General features: G+C 35.9%; 2 protein-coding genes across 3 annotated transcripts; both read right to left on the bottom strand.

Moving 5' to 3' along the window:
- Nucleotides 1-1254: 1254 nt before the first annotated feature.
- On the bottom strand, nucleotides 1255-10556 carry nek3 (NIMA related kinase 3). 2 transcript variants are annotated; one of them, XM_056265982.1, is made up of 13 exons: nucleotides 10367-10556; nucleotides 10149-10242; nucleotides 9819-9916; nucleotides 8768-8851; nucleotides 7185-7252; nucleotides 6995-7081; nucleotides 6852-6906; nucleotides 6510-6710; nucleotides 5408-5516; nucleotides 5148-5318; nucleotides 4718-4852; nucleotides 1531-1630; nucleotides 1255-1444 (listed from the first exon to the last, which is right to left on the bottom strand). In XM_056265982.1, exons 1-13 carry the CDS (start codon nucleotides 10484-10486, stop codon nucleotides 1378-1380), a joined length of 1389 nt encoding a protein of 462 aa, XP_056121957.1. In that variant the 5' UTR covers nucleotides 10487-10556; the 3' UTR covers nucleotides 1255-1377. The 2 variants fall into 2 exon arrangements, with proteins under 2 accessions (XP_056121957.1, XP_056121959.1); XM_056265984.1 differs by having other exon boundaries at nucleotides 1531-1627; nucleotides 10367-10555.
- Nucleotides 10557-13338: 2782 nt separating this feature from the next.
- LOC130100487 (C-C chemokine receptor type 8-like) lies at nucleotides 13339-16353 on the bottom strand. Its single transcript, XM_056265956.1, has 2 exons — nucleotides 16298-16353; nucleotides 13339-14147 (listed from the first exon to the last, which is right to left on the bottom strand). Exons 1-2 carry the CDS (start codon nucleotides 16351-16353, stop codon nucleotides 13364-13366), a joined length of 840 nt encoding a protein of 279 aa, XP_056121931.1. The 3' UTR covers nucleotides 13339-13363.
- Between the last annotated feature and the right edge of the window lie 619 nt (nucleotides 16354-16972).

The following is a 16972-nucleotide window of genomic DNA, read 5'->3' as shown; positions in this document are numbered from 1 at the left end:
CTTTCTAAATAAAATAATTTATTTAAAAATAAAAATAAACTGACCCCTATGTACAGTATAATATATAGGCAATATGGCATAAAATAATGTACAATTACTGTTACAGTACAGTACAGCACACACCAGCTCCACATTGTGGTCAAGATCATATAATAAAAAAACAAAAAACTAAATATTAATAATGTGCCCCATAAAACAAAATATGCTGCAGTATAATGCATAAAGTAATTTCAACCTAAGAATGACAGTATATCAATGACCTCACAATAATACTATATGAAATCTACTGTAACATGTGAATAAGTGTTTTGCATCCTGTCAGCCGATGACAGGGTTTCCTTTCAAGATGTGGGGAGGATAAAGCTTATCATTGGAACATCTTCATCAGGTTGTAGGCAGCGGTTATTTCCGCATGGTGAAAATCAAAATCTTATTTACGAAGTCTTTAGAAGCTCATCCATTTCCCTGCAACAGCTTCCATCTGCACATTTTGCATTCCATCTAGTGGTCATGAAAAGAGACACACTTTCTCTACAACCTTCTTGAGCAAATTTTAAAAAAGTGTGCCAGGAGGATTAGTAAGTGGATTCAGGTGAGTTTCTACAGCTGTTGTTACATTATGCTTATATATTATATATAGGAGTCAGTAAGTTCAGTACGTTTTTTTTTTCCGTTTTTTTTTAAAGTGAGAGTAAAGACTTTTACATTGTTTCACAAATATATTATAATAAATGCTGATCTTTTGAACTTTATATTCATAAAAAAAAAGAAAAAATCAAAAGAGTGTGAAAAAGAGACAGCAGAAAGAGGCTAATCGTCACTTTTCACACTGAAATTAAAAAGAAAAAAGAGAAATTACAATTAACATAAAATGGAGCCTTTTCAGGTTAATTATATTTAATTTATAATTAAATATAGTCAATAATTATGACATTATTTTCATGTGCTCTGATTGTTTTAACTATATATATATGCTCTTGACAGGTGCGATTAATATGCTTCTCTTTATTGTTTATTTAGTATTTAGTCGCTTAACTTGTCCGGCTTAAACAAGACAATCATAAATGCATTTTTGAGAATGAGACATTGATTGATTTCTGTTATTAAACACAAATGTGTTACCATGGACACCTTCATTGTTACATGAGATGTTGGCACATAAAAACAGCACACTATGACATCCCTCAACACGTTTGATCACACGTGAAAGAAAGTCTTTTTTTATAAATGGATAGGATAAAGCACAACAGGCTCTTGGAATTAGAAATCACTTTACTGTTATATTTTCGCGACAGTCTCTTATGTCTTTCATGTCAGAATCCTCAAAATCGAATACAAATAAAACATATTTACATGTACAATAACACACTTGAGTTGCTAGTGTTCCTCCACCATCTTCTCTAGTTCATTTATCCAGTCATACGGACACTCCTCTTCAAAATCCCTGCAGTCAGGAGAGTAACGTGAGGTTTATAGGAAATAATGGAGATATGAGACAGTACCGAGAGAGGGAAAACAGGAGAAACTCACGTGTCTTCATCGTCTGAGCGCGGCTCCAGTCTACTGAAGTCTGTGATCGTCTCCTCAGGGCCGTCCACTTTGTCTCCAGGCTCTGGGCTTGAAGACCCTGCTGAGAAAATCATCCCATTAAGCACAGGCACTATGTGTTACACTTTAACTTTTAAAGTTAACTAATACAGCATTAGCTTATTTTTTAAAAACATAGATAAATTAATATAAAAAGAAACAGAAAATAGAACAATAAATAGACATAATAAAGTTTTTTATTTTATTTATTATTTAGTTTGAAAAGTGAGTTTGGGCTACAGTATCTTTCTTTAAAATGAATGTTGCTTGCTTTGATAGTTTGTGTCTAATGCATTGAAATAAAATACTATTTTCTCTACTCCACTTTGCTGTAGATGTTATCAGATTCAGATTTAGGTCACTATGAAATTGACTCACAAAAACATTTTGGGATTTTGCTAAGACGGTGCATGTAGACAGTATCTGACCACATTGCATGCATGCAAACTTAATGAACTTTAGTCTTTCCTGACATGATATGGCAAAAGATAATATTTATCTACAATATCAAACACCTACAGGGAGTGAAATGTGAGCGTAGGCCGCAAATTAAGATGTCGGATAGAAATGGAAAACAAGAAAATGTGCTTTTTTAAAAGGGTGAACACTGATCAAAGGTACTTTTTAAAGAAATAAATAAATTCATACTTTTACAAGGACATTTCAAATGATGTAGAATTTTACCATTTTAACTTTTACATTGTTACAAAAAAAAAACTATTTCAAAATAAATGCTGTTCTTTTGATCTTTCTTTTTATCCAAGAATCCTGAAAGAATTTCAGAAGAAATACATTTTTTCAGCATTAAATCAGCATATTAGAAGGATTTCTGAAGGATCATTTGACACTGAACACTGAATCAATGATGCTAAAAATTCAGCTTTGATCACAGGAATAAATGACATTTTAAAATATATTACAATAGAAATTGTCATTTTAAACTGTTATATTATTTTCACAATATTACTGCTTTTACTGTATTTTTCATCAAATAAATGTAGCCTTGATGAGCAGAAGACACATTTCTAAAACGTAAAAAAATGTCACCTACCCTAAACTTTTGAACAGCAGTGTAATATACATGAGGTCATGTGAAGCATAAAATATTATGTCAGAAATTTAAGTATAAATAATATTAAAAGTGTTTTTTTTTCTTCACGGCCCTCCAGTCAAGTAAAGTCACTTTATACTATTGATAGTTTAAAAGCAAACAGTGTCAGTGTCTCTTTTAATTAGAATTACAGCTATATTTTGTACTATAAAGCGGCTCTCCAGTGTTTGTTTTTACTAGCGGACGTCTGATCTCAACTGAAGAAATGAACCAGAGGAGATTTTTTACGTCTAAAGCCCCGTTCACACTACACGCGACGCGATACCATTCATTTCAATGGGGAGCTGGCGATTTCCGGCGACACGCGCGACAGCGACCGTTGGCGACCGGATGGGGCGTGTCTGGCGACGCGACAAAGTTGAGATCTGTTTAACTTTATGCAAATGAGGAGCGACTTTCGGGAGCGACAACCAATAGGAGCGGAGCGCGTATGATCCTTCTCCACATCATTGGATGTCATTCATAAAGGCAACCAGTAGTGGGAACTCCCACTAGCGACCTCATCGCCAGCCACTGGCGACATGCAGCGACAAAGTCGCTTGTAGTGTGAACGGGGCTTAAGAAGCGGAGCCTCAGAGCCACGCCCACCTATTACATCATCACCACTGACCAATGGTAGTTCAGAGCTGTTTACCAGCTGTAGCTTTTCCGGAAAGTTCAATTTGGGAAGCTGTTTCGAACTCCCGAAACGAACAAAAGATATCCTGAATTTGTTCAGAATGACGTCACACCAGTTCGTTCTTCGATATCGTTTAAAGCAGGGGTCTCCAACCTTTTTTCATTTGAGAGCTACTTTTTAAAAATGAAAGTGGCCGAGAGCTACTCATGTAATACAATACTTAAATCTCTTAAATAATGTCTCATAACTCATATTAACAGCGATCCAAACTGTTTTAGACCTAAAAGAGTTTTTGTAGGCCTATATATGTCACCCTTAAATGTCAGAGAAAAGAACAGAATCAGAGATTAATTTTTTTATAGAAAATTGTACTTTGCATATTATACTGTAAACACATAATAATAGTTGATTTTATAGTGCATCATAACTAGAGAGGAAATGGCATGAAAATTTCCTTTCATGATTATAGTGACCAAAATTATCACGGTTATCACAGAATCCTGTTAAAAAATACTACTAAATAAAATCAATTCACCAAGTTATATGTCGAAAACCAGCAAATAAAAAAAAAATAGTTTAAATAAACATTAAAATAATAACATTAAAAATGATGGCCAGATTTTAAAGGAGTGTCTTGCAACATGTTATCTACTAACGTACAAGTTCAAATAAAGTTTTGACAAAAAAAGGTTTTATAAAAAAAAGATAAACCTCACATATTTCAGCCTTTAAATCATTTTTATAAAAAGAATGAGTCAAAAAAGATAAATTACTGACATTTACAATGCACATCAGCTTATCTTTTATTATTAATAGTAAAATTCGGTCCGATTTTCCCGTGGCATCTGTCGTTGCTATGCAACCATATGCTCTCCACAACGACAAAGAAGTTTTAGTAGCTAATGGATTTCCACCACCGAAAAACGCTTGCTGTAGCTCTGCTACAAGATTTATTTACTGAGAAGAGAAAAACACCCGCAGTGTTTGGGTGCACCCCCATCCTTCATGTTGACTGAGCTTTCAATGTTGTTACGGAAAGGGTGAAGCTGATTGGTTGGTTCTTGTCACATGAACTGCGGTGCGCTCGCGGCATTCTGAAAAGTTGAGGCGTTTTCATCTCGCTGCGCCTGGAAAAAATGAACGCGTCGCTTCAATTATGAGCGCGCTTGCCCAAGCGCCTACATTTGAAATAACGAACTTGAGCGCGAAAAAGACACGATATGTGAACGGCCCCTTGGCGAGCTACTTCCAATCAGGCCACGAGCTACTGGTAGGTCGCGAGCGACGTGTTGGAGACCCCTGGTTTAAAGCATATCGGGGCCTTTAGTCAGCTGTTCACTCCACTGTTATTAATGTCATAAACTCCTGTTCCCTGATGTATGTGATGTGAGCAGACTGACCGTCTCTGTGTATAGAGTACGTCTCAAAGCCATAGCAGAGCTGTGCTTTCTCCAGAACGCTCAGGAGTCTCTCCGGTGGATCTTTGTCCCATTGTTTCCTCACTCGTCTCCGCTGGGTCTCCACACTCTCGGCCTCTGTAACACAATCAGAGGATGCAAGAACTGCTACTAACCGCCATTTGATCAATGATGGAGATTTTGCTGATGTTTAGCAGGACAAAAAATGATAAATAGAATTAAATTCTTACTCACTTTGCTTTTCCATACATAGACAAAACCGAATTGTGGTGGTACCATTGCGCAGTGATGGGTAAAACCATGCTGCTAAATGACTACCATATTAATATACCATGATATTTACCATATGGCACTCCAAGGTTTTCAAAAAAGTACCATGGTAAAAACACTGCAATGCCATGTGTTGTTGTACCTGAAATGAGGTCAGGCCGTTCTGCAGTGTCCATGCTACCAGTGGAAATGATGTCAGCATTTCCCAGGACCCCCAGCACTGTATTACACGATCCGACTGCCCACCTCTTACGAGAAGCTGGGTCATCGCTGCTGTTGTTTTCCATACGGGACTGTCCTGCTTGCAAAGCTCCTGACCACAGTTAGTTAATCAGTTAGGTTGATTCACTACAGGTGAAGTTTGAACTAAAATGGGGAATATTAACTTGCAGCAAAGTGTACCTTCAGTGGTAGATGTGGTCAATAAACTCTTCTGGCCTAAAAACATGGCCACTTTCTCTCCTTCCTCTTTTCTCCAATGGCGTGTTCGTTCTCCCACCAGTTCTTTTTTCTGCACGGCAAAACGCAGAGAGGAATTAAGAGCTGCTGCAAATGATCATCAATGTAGTTTAAGTAATGTGATAAAGAAAAGAAAAAGCTCAAATCTAGTTCATCCATGCGTTTAATGTAGTTTTGAAAAGCCATCTCCCAAAAAATTTCTGATGTCATGCGGTCTAACCATCAAAGCAATAACATCTTTTCCTTACACCTTCAATACATGCAAATTTGAGTACACATTTTAATCATTATTTCCAAAGATGTTTAAATATATTTTCAATGTAAATAGTTTTTTTTTTGTATTATTCAGGTTTTTAGGGAGCTGCACCAAAGACACATATAAACTATAACTGACCTTATTAAAAGATATCAAAAAAATATATTTTTTAAGAGACTTAGGCTTTAGCTTTTCGAAATCGCATCCACTCTTAGTAGGTACTTGTTATGAAGAAATTACTTTGCGACCGGTGTTTGGGGAAAGTTACTTTTAAAAGTGATGCGTTACAATATTGTGTTACTCCCTAAAAAAAGTAACTAATTGTGTTACTTAGTTACTTTTTCTGGAAAGTAATGCGTTACATTACTTTTGCATTACTTTTACTCCCCTTTTATGTTTTTAACAATAAATACAGACAAAATTGAGCATCATGCCATAGACCATTAATACAGTTTTTTCAAGTTTCAGTCAAAATTATGATCTAATGAAAATGATGAATGTATAATCTCACTGAAAATCACATACTTGCCACCAGTATTCGTTTACCACTCATTTATCTATGGACTTGGATCTATTTATATTCTTGCTTATGCACTTTAATGATCACAACAGTTTTTTTTTTAAATATTGACTTCTATCTTGATTTATAGTGTTTTGTTTTTATAAGCTGCTGACTGGATTGATTGTAATTTTGTTACAATGACTGTTAAGAAATCTACAATCTGATTTGCTGATCGCGATTTCCTCCTGAATCGCTCCATAAAACGTTGAAGTGTTTTCCAAATGTACCTCTGGCGTCAGGTGTTTCTGCAGCAGTCGGGACGCGCGGTGAGAGCTGAGGATTGTGTGTACTGAGGGTCTGTCTCTGGGGTTAGTCTTAAACATGTGTTTGATGAGGTAGTGCAGCTCATAGGGGAAGTGACTGGGTAAGGGTGCGTACGTCCCTCGACACACCTTCAAGATCAGACTCTTCCAGCTACGAGCCTGAAACTGATGAAGGGACGCGCGACAGTAAAAGAAAACATGGAAATGTTAGGGTAAGTTCCTTAATAATCTAAAACACACTATAAAAGTGCGACTCTTTACACCGTCTGATGCATAAAGTCATTGAGAATGTCAAGAGGAAAATACCGGGTGTTGGAGGCTGCAAAGTTCATACAAGACACAGCCAAGAGACCAGACGTCACTGTAATATACTCGCATATTAGTCCAAATGTATTTTAAAATGTAAAGCTGGTGTCAATCTGAGGGAATTATTATCAGGAAAGTTGTACCTTTTATTATTGTAAGGTTTGTTGTCCCATATCTCTGGGGACACGTAATACGGAGTACCCACATAGGTCTGAGCGAATGCTTTTGCACTGCAGAAATACATATAAAATCAGTGCATATCAAAACGTGTCACTCACATGGCTGTGTTCTTGCACTGAATTGTGAACGAATGACAAACATTTGGCTGAATACCTGTTAAGAGTGCAAGCCGAACCAAAATCCCCCACCTTCACAGTTCCACCGTCTGTCAAGAAAATGTTCTGCAATGGAAATGGGAAAGAAACTAGCATTGACTTTCATGCATGCATCATTAATCCATTCTTCTACTTAAATCTCAACTTTCCATTCTTTAGACTGTGATTTTGATCTGAAAACACTGGCCTACAACGGCCAATCACAGTACTGGAACCAAAACCAGGTCTCAGATCTTTTAGATGTAAGATTTTTTATTTTTTTATTTATACAAAACCTTGACGTTTTTGCCATTGGTTGCACCACACGACTTTGATTTGGCAGACAAACGTTTTTTTTTTTTTTTTTTTAAAGTTATAATCAGTGTAAGGGTAACACATTACCAGTAATGCGAGTTATGTAATCAGATTACTTTTTTCAAGTAACTAGTTAACATTACTTTTAGATTTACAACTAAATCTTTGAGTTACTTTTTCAAATAAGTAACAGAAGTTACTTTGTTTTCTCATATATTGACTGACAGCTCTCCTGTCCCCGTGTTGAGAGAAATCGTGAGTGAGAGCAGAGGCGTTGTGTGCGCTGTGCGTGAACATGATGATTAATGTAGATCTAGACTAAATGTGAACTCATCTCACTTGCACAAAAACACTTTCAGTATTCCTCAAAATTGATTAAATCAGTGAACTTTCATTCTTCTGTGATCCAGAATGTCAGAAGAATGAAAGGATTGCTTGACCGGCGCTCTCTACTGGACAGTAGTCAATATGCATTTCCATCAGTCTGAGGCTTATTCAGCTCACTTTTGTTGTGAAAGGGCCTTTACATTTGCCAAAAATAAAACTTTTTTTGTAATTAAACTAATTTAAAAATTGTACTTTAAAAAGCAAACAAGCAAGCCCAGCCCAGGTGAGAAAAAGTAACGGAAAAATAATGTAACGCGTTACTTTCCATAAAAAGTAACTACGTTACTTTTTAGGGAGTAATGCAAAATTGTAACGCATTACTTTTAAAAGTAACTTTCCCCAACACTGGTTATAATAATAAAAGATAATAATATGAATTTAATTCTGGTAGTGAAGTTTTTTTTCCTTCTTAATTGTGACATCAGGACAGTTGTATCACCCTGACATTTTTTACTTTATGCCCTAAGAAATAAATAGAAAATAAGAATTAATTTTAATTCAGAAATTAAAAACATGCTCATAGAAGATGATCTCAAGTTATAAACTGTATTTTTAATAAAATAATAGATCCAGACCAAAAATGAGAGTCATGTCATTGACCCCATATTTTTTTTTAAAGTTTTAGTCAAAATAGTGTATTGAAAATGATGGGAAAAATAATAATCTGATGATCACAATTTCCTCCTGAATCTCTCGATCATATTGATGTGGTTGGTGTAATTACAGAACTGTGTTTTGACTTTGCAGGGCAGAAAAGTTGTGGCTGAAAGCTTAATGTACAAAAAGTATAAATACTACACTTTAGGCTTCATTTCTTTGAACTCCATTTGTTTTGTAAACTAAATAATAAATACAACTTTTACAGTAAGATAATGTTACCAGACACAAAGTGACACGCACCTTTGATTTTAAGTCCCTGTGAAGTACTCTCTTGTCGTGAATGTGTTTGGTGCCTAGACACATCTGTGTAAACCACTTCAGGATCTACAACCGAGAGATGACATTAAAACAAAACAAAACACACATTTCCTAATTATTCTTAATCATTTAAAATCTACTATCAAGTTCAAGTACTCATTACAAAACCCAAAAACAATAAGATATATTCTACTAATAACTGTACCACAATTATATCATATTTTTGGGTATTTCAATGTTACTTTCAAGATGATTTCTCACAAAAATATATATATATATATATCCGGGTCATACTTTGCCCAAAATAAAAAATAAAGAAAATATATTTACATAAAATGTACATTTTTATTTTATTTTATGCATTGTGACATTATTTTGAAGACACCTTTTCCCCACACAACTCTCATTAGGGTAAAGCATTTTTAGATTTATGACTTAGATTTTCCCCCCTTTATCCTTATACTGGATGTGTAACATTCTTATTACTCGATATGCAATGCTCTTATTATATTTTCATTACTGCACTTTTCATTTATAGTTCGATGGAATAACATTTTTACTAAACTGTTATACTGTATTGTATTTATAGAAGAATAAATTAAATTAAAAGCAGTAAAAATACAAATATTATGTATAAATACATTACAAATGAAATAATATCTTGCTGTTTCTTTTGCAGTTTACATTGCAGTAATGCGAATGGGGGAGGAGGTATGTGCTTAATTGTTATGGAAATAATATAAAAAATATGAATAGCAGTAAAATAGGGTGTATGTATGTATGTATATATATATATATGGTGCTTGCAACGCCAAGGTCATGGGTTCGATTCCCAGGGAAAGCAAGAACTGATAAGAATGTAAATGTAAGTCGCTTTGGATAAAAGCGTCTGCCAAATGCATAAATGTATATATATATAAAGTATTTGAGATATATATACAGTATTTGAAATATGACTAGACCCATTCTTGTATTATAAACCTGACTACTTTAAAGAATTAATCTGAGAAGGGTACTATCATCTATGTCATACCACGTCCTCTGAGAACAGAACATCTTTTTGTTGCCGTATCCTTTGAAGAAGATCTCCACCACTGCAGAACTCCATCACAATGTACAGATGACCATCAGCTGGAGAGAGAGAGAGAGAGAGAGAGAGAGAGAGAGAGAGAGAGAGAGAGAGAGAGAGAGAGAGAGAGAGAGAGAGAGAGAGAGAGAGAGAGAGAGAGAGAGAGAGAGAGAGAGAGAGAGAGAGAGAGAGAGAGAGAGAGAGAGACCATGTGTTTTTTTTACAGCCTTTGATCTTGTGAAGTTGAAGTCTATATAAGTATAGACTAGAGTATATAAAACACTCTTGACAAACCTTCAAAAGAGTCTTTGAATGCCACAATGTTCGCATGCTTCATTCTGGACAGAAGCACTGCTTCTCTTCTGCTGTTCCTCATCCCAGCCTCAGCCTATAATAAATGCATGACATTCTGTATAACATCAACACAATACAGCACAGAACCTCTTTCATGCACGTTATCGATCAGTACAGACTGCATTTTTTTATTATTATTATTATTACGATTTCATTACCTTTGGCAGTCGTATTTCCTTCATCACATAATTTTGTTTCTCTTCGTTTAGTTGCTGAACCAAGAGAGCTCGACCAAAAGATCCTTCGCCAATGACTCTCACCAATGAGTACTGATCCATAATATCAGTTTCAGACCATAGACTGTAAAAAAATAGCTTCAGACAGAATAAATGCTGCTTACAACTGGTGTTCTTCTTCCCTTTAAAGCAACACTAACTTACACAACTAAATATCCTGCTGTTTTTATACACCTGCTCGAGCTTTTTATGCTAAAGAAACACACCAGACAATTGAATGGCAACACTTCTTTCTGCATTTGCTTATTAGTTTTAACCCGTGCAAAACTAATAAATGATTTTTTTTTCGAGACAGGATAGTCGTACAAGTATAGTACAGCACCATCAGTTTGTTTCAGGTACAGACTCGATAGTTTCACTTCCGTATTGTTACATGACGTCGTGATGACGTGTAGAGATTTTGAGGGTTTTTTCCTTTTCTTTTTTTCTACTTCGTTTCCTTCTCTTTTTGGATGCGAGAAAACTATAATACCTGATGCAATGCTATACATATATATTAGAAATATAAAATATACAAACACAAAGCACCGTTACAAACTGGGTTTTAATAAAATAATTATTAACGTAATAAAAAAGAATCTCACAGTATTGTTTGACTGGTAATGCTCGATTCATCTAAAAAATAATTTTCCTATTTTAACTCTGTCTATTTGCAATGTTACTTTTCAGTATCATTATTCGTTATTGACACGTGACACGCGCTTCTTTTCTCAGCGCTCAATGGCAGAAGGGGTCAACGGTCAATCACTGATGTTTGCGATTACTTACTGATAAGGATTTCCCTATAAATGTTAAGCACCAGTAATTGTAATTGATAGATTTCAACGCTTATAATTTATATTATAAAATAATAAAGCGCCCTCTGAATGTAAAAAATGGACCTGCCGTGGATGTTCTCATGTTTAGCCACTAGGGAGCAGGAGTTTACAGTTTTTCTCAGTCGCTTTGGCTCAATTCCCAAATGAGACTTTTTCTCTCAAAAGAAACAATAAAAGTTCAGATCTCTGACCAATTCGTTTCTTGTTCACATCAGATTTGAATTTCTTATTGATTTAAGCAAATTGCATGTTTTGGCACGTGTATGCAAAAGAGTAAGTAAACTTGTCTACAATTTGCACAATGACTAGGCCTACAGTTTAATCGATTTGACACATTTCTCCAAACTCAGGTCACTGTTCTCTAAACAGTGAACACAGTGAGCTGAACACTTTGTAACTGCCCTAAACAGGTTGTACATTTTCCTTCATTTCATGCAAATTGCAAATCACGTGCATCATTGTTTCAAAACGCTGTGCACAAAATTCTGAAATGTTTTCACAGTTAATACAGTCAACCAAAACTTTAATATATCAGGAAAAAACAATTGCAGCTCCTTTTATTGGTTTTACAAAAATCACAATCATTTGTGCACCATTTTTCCAAACACAACAAACAAAACTCTCAGTTGCACTCGGGATCTTCTCAATTAGCCACAAATAAAGTTCTGCTGAGTTAGTATAGCCTACTGTAATACACAGAACACAGGAAATGCAAACTTCCTAATTGTTTACCTCAATTACAAAAACTATAAAAGGGGAAAAGAAAAAAAGAAGAGGAATGGGAAAAGGAAGAGTAGAGAAGAAGAGAGCAAGAAGAGTTGAGGATTTAGGAGAAGTATAAGAGCTGGGGATGTAGGAAGAGGAGAAGAGAGAGTGGAAGGCAATGGTATTAGAGGAAAGAGCAGAAAATACAAGAAGACATGGACAGAGGGGAAGGGGAGAGCAAGGTGTCAGAGGACGGAGGAGAGGTAGAAAGATAAAGTACAGACGGGTTTCAAATGAAGTCAGAGTGGAGCCACTGTAATTGACCATGTCATAAATGATGGCCTTTCCTTGCTAGAAGCTGGACAGAGAGTTCAGCCCAATATAAACACTGTGCCAAATGTCCCTGGACAACAAGTGCTGGAGTGCAGTCCACTGGTGTTGTGGCACACAGCGCTGTCTTGGGGGCGTACAACACAGAAAGGCTTCTACACTTCTTAAACTCCCTCAATGAAATCCACTTTCCGCAAGGTGATCAGGAGCAAATTGAGCGAAATTGTGTAGTTGTTTGTTTCCCAAGACTCATGAAAATATATGCTATGATGTTGATGAAATTCTTTGACCAGATGTAAATGGGAGGCAAGATAAAGTTCAATAATTGCAGTACATTTATTTATTTATGTACTTGGTTATTTTATTTATTTATTTTTGTGGGGGAAATTCATCGTTATACAACTAAACTTTAGTTGAACTAGAAGTTAAGTCAAATCAAACTGATTTTAAAAAAAGAGGAGTTTATCACCTGAAGAGTGAATGTCAGTCTCTCTGGATGTTGTGTGTTTTGTACACTGACTTTACAGCTGTTACAATAATACTTGACACCAGGTATGCAAATATAAGTAAATGTTATAATGCCTGTTTTTAAATGAAAAAACAACACTGAATAAAATAGATAAATAGATCACAAGATCATAATCTTAAATTATGACAGTGCCTGATTTCTAAATTGCTTTTTAAATTGATTTATTGTATGACCTCATTTGAACTCATGTGGTAAATGGTTCATTACAGTAAAAGAAAATATAATAAAATGTCAATCAAGCTTTTAAAGGAGACATTATGAATGGAACAATGAATGTCCAGACATCACAAACAATCTTTATACATCTGAAAATGGAAATCGAAACACCTAATATGCAAATCTTCAGAATGTATTAAATTATGAAATGTAAACCATGACAAGGTACATTTACACATAATATTTATTGTGACAGAGATGACAAATGTATTTGCACTGTAGTCACAATCATCAGAGATACACATGCCCATGTGTTGCATTTCTACTTTATCAAAAGTTATCAATAATTTGCACGATTAACTTAATCTAGTACTGGAAATTCTATGACGAACAGAGGCAGGAAAGTTTTCCAGTGCGGTGCAGAAAAAGAACAGGCTGAACAAAACCAGCCATGATAAAACAAGTCAAAGCAGGAAACCAGCTTGTCGGAGAACTGTCTGATGTCCGAATTTCAAAGAATCCTGTGATTATTCTTGGAACATATAGGATAACCATGCTTACAGTAGTTATTAGAATAATATTAAACGCTCGTCTCTTCATGTGGTTTTCCTCCTTTTTCTCTCTCTCTCCTGGTCCGGACTGCTTCAGAGCTCGGAGAACAGCCACAACACAAAACAACTGGATGGAGAAGACCAGTACCATTTGCATCGACGAGAGCCATGTATGTATATATCTGTTTTGTGAGGTTAAATTGAACATGCAACACAAACAAGAGACTAAATTAATTACCCAGGCTGCAGTGCAGCAGATCACTCTATATCTGAGAGGTTTGTACTTCAGAAAGGTTACAGGATGAACGACTGCCAGGTAACGCTCAACACACATCAGACACTGAAACAGAGGACGGCCAGTGATGGTAAGTCCTATTAAAAATAGTTCAAAACTTGAAAGAGTTGTAAACCACATTGACAATACAAAGATCACACTATTCAGACAGATACCAAGCTCACAAACAGAGAGATTGAGGATGAAGAACTCTGATGCGACTCCACTTCCTGTTCCTGTGATGATGAACCATATAACATAGGAGTGTGTAGGAAGACAAAATAAGAAATTGATGCTGTACACACAGATTTCCAGACTGTCCATTAACCCAATGGAATGCATTGTGGAGTTTGATGCTTCAGTTGTGGTGAAGTTCATTGTAAAAGGTATTTATTTCCTTTGTTTGTCTTCTCAGTTCAGTAACCCACAGATCATATGAAAAAGAGGAAAAAACAGAAGTATAAATGAACCAATATGTATTTCAAGAAAGTTTCCAATTTAAACTCAAATAACCAGAGCTAAAACTGCTAAACAAAACATGCCCTTTGACGATATTGAAAAACATCAACATTTTTGCACACTGCTGTGCCTTAAACCAAGAAACTGATTAAAAAATTGAGTTTATCACCTGAAGAGTGAATGTCCAGTTTCTCTGGATGTGTATACATCTCTGTGCTGTGTTTTGTAGACTTCATAGCTGTCACAAGAATATATGAGCACGACATCTGCTACACGTCACATGAAACACCAGATAGGCAAATATTGAAATTATAAAATGATTGAGAGAGAGAAAGAAACTGACTGAGTAAACATTTAAACAGAAAAGAAATTGAAAGCTTGAGATATTTTATTGGCATTTACTTACAAACATAAATCAAGAAAAGGTTTTTTTTCTAGTTGTCAGTTTTATTTTAAGTTTAACAAGGCATGATATTGCAGCACAAGAAAAGGAGAACATTTCCTTTTCCTTTTAGCAGCACACCCTGAAATACGTCAAACACAACACATACTCAGACAACCATATGTAAAAAAAATCTCTTAAAAAAATCAATTTAAATGCACTTGGATTAAATGAAGATTTATTTCATTAATCTTTGTGGGACATTACAGCACAGACAGTTCCATTTCCTATTAGAAACAACCTAAAATGCATCAGACATCACACAATCAATGTATGTATCATATAATTCATTTATAAAACAATTGAAGAGCATGAGTAATAAAAGAAAGTTCATGGTTTTTTTTTGTTTTTCTCCTGGGCACAACTTGTTCCCTGTGTCGCCAAATTGAATAAGTAGGTGTTGGATCCATAAGGAAACAATGGCAATGAACTAATGAAGTAAAAGTTAATATGGTGGCCTCATCAGAATACTGATAATCCAACAATAACTTTTATGCACCCTTTCTAACTCAGCAGAGAGACTTTTAGGTAGTCCAACCGATACTGGTAACACTTGTAACCTATGCCAATGTAAATCCCCTTTCCCATTCTGGCACTGAATCCAAAGCCTTCTGAGTTCCCAGGTAAGGATCCCACTAGAACAGGGATGGGCAACTTCAGTCCAGGAGGGCCATTGTCCTACAGAGTTTAGCTTCAACCCTAATCAAACACACCTGAACAAGCTAATCAAGGTCTTCAGGATTACTAGAAAGTTACTGGCAAGTGATTTTTTCAGGGTTGGAGCTAAACTCTGTAGGACAGTGGCCCTCCAGGACTGAAGTTGCCCATCCCTGCACTATAAGCTCAGTGATTTTTAGAAGGAAGAACACTAAATTGTGTTCGGTTGACACCTTTTGTCTCGAATTGAATCTGCTGTCTTGTGTGTATCTAATTTTACAGGACCATCTTTTTTGTTTTCATTTCTCCAGATTTTACAGAGTTGATTTGACTTTAAAATTGTGCACCAAGCCACATTTTACAAGCTGACCTTCACAGAAAAACTGAGACGCCAGCTAAATTAATGTGATTTTTATATATACAATAGAAAAAGCAAATAGTCCATAAATCTTTAAAGAAATTATCCATATTTCTGACACTGGCCAGCACACCTGCCACTCAATCAACACCAAATATGCAAATTTTTATACCAAGCATTTTGAAAAGGAGAGAGAACAAACTCTTTAATCATCTGTGTAATGATAGGATGTCAAGTTTAATGCAACATTCTCAATGGAAAGCCTCCATAAGGGAAAGGTGACACTGGGTCATCGACAAAACCTGCCCCTCCCACACACAATATAGATGGTCACCTGGCAAACCATACTTACTGAGATGGCCCCATGATAAAAAAACGAATATTCAAAGGGTTTATTAAAAACAGCAGATACCAAGCTCACAAACAGAGAGATTGAGGTTGAATAACTCTGATGCAACTCCACTTTCTGTTCCTGTGATGATGAGCCATATAACATAGGAGTGTATTATAAGACTAAAAAACAAATTGATGCTGTACACATAGATTTCCAGACAGTCCATTAACAGTGGAATGAGTTGTGGAGTTTGTAGATGCTTCAGGTGTGGTGAAGTTCATTGTAAAGTTATTCATCTCCTCAGACTTTTTCTTATCAGTTCAGCAGCTTATAAAATGTGGTAATGTAACCATTATCTAAATATAAAATGTATACATGGATCTATATTCAGTAGAAATTGGGTTCATATAGTACATTCAAGTGAAAACTGTGCTGTTTATGGAGCGCCACGCAACTCTTGCACGATTCATCTCACTCCGCTGCCCCCTTTCTCTTCCAGTGAATTCACAAAAAATTACATTCAAATGAATGCACCGAGTGTCTGTTCCCTTTCGAGGGAACTCGCGATGCGCCGATGACGCTTTGGGAACGCCTCCAGCGTGAATGCGACTGAAGCATCTATGTCCACTAGTCCAATGGAAAGAATGAGCATCACGGGCGGGTGACGTCATGATAAAGGAAGAGATAAAAGCACATCCGGTGCAATCGCCATTAGCTTCTGTTGCCTCAGCAAGCGATCTGTGACTTTCTGTCTGTTATATTTATATATATATATATTGGGAAAGATGGCGAAACAAGTTTACAAGCTCTGTGCTTCTCCTTGCCCACGTTATTTAAAGGGTGGGGATACACATGAGCTTTGTGTGATTTGTTTGGGAGTGGAGCATGCGGTTTCAGCCTTCGAGGGGGCTGAAT

Source organism: Rhinichthys klamathensis, unplaced genomic scaffold (genome assembly GCF_029890125.1).
Source record: "Rhinichthys klamathensis goyatoka isolate OS25496 unplaced genomic scaffold, OSU_Roscu_1.1 h1tg000243l_1, whole genome shotgun sequence".
In the NCBI taxonomy this organism is placed as follows: domain Eukaryota; kingdom Metazoa; phylum Chordata; class Actinopteri; order Cypriniformes; family Leuciscidae; genus Rhinichthys; species Rhinichthys klamathensis.
The sequence above is the reverse complement of the archived record's forward strand: the minus strand, read 5'-3'. Positions and strand labels throughout refer to the sequence as shown.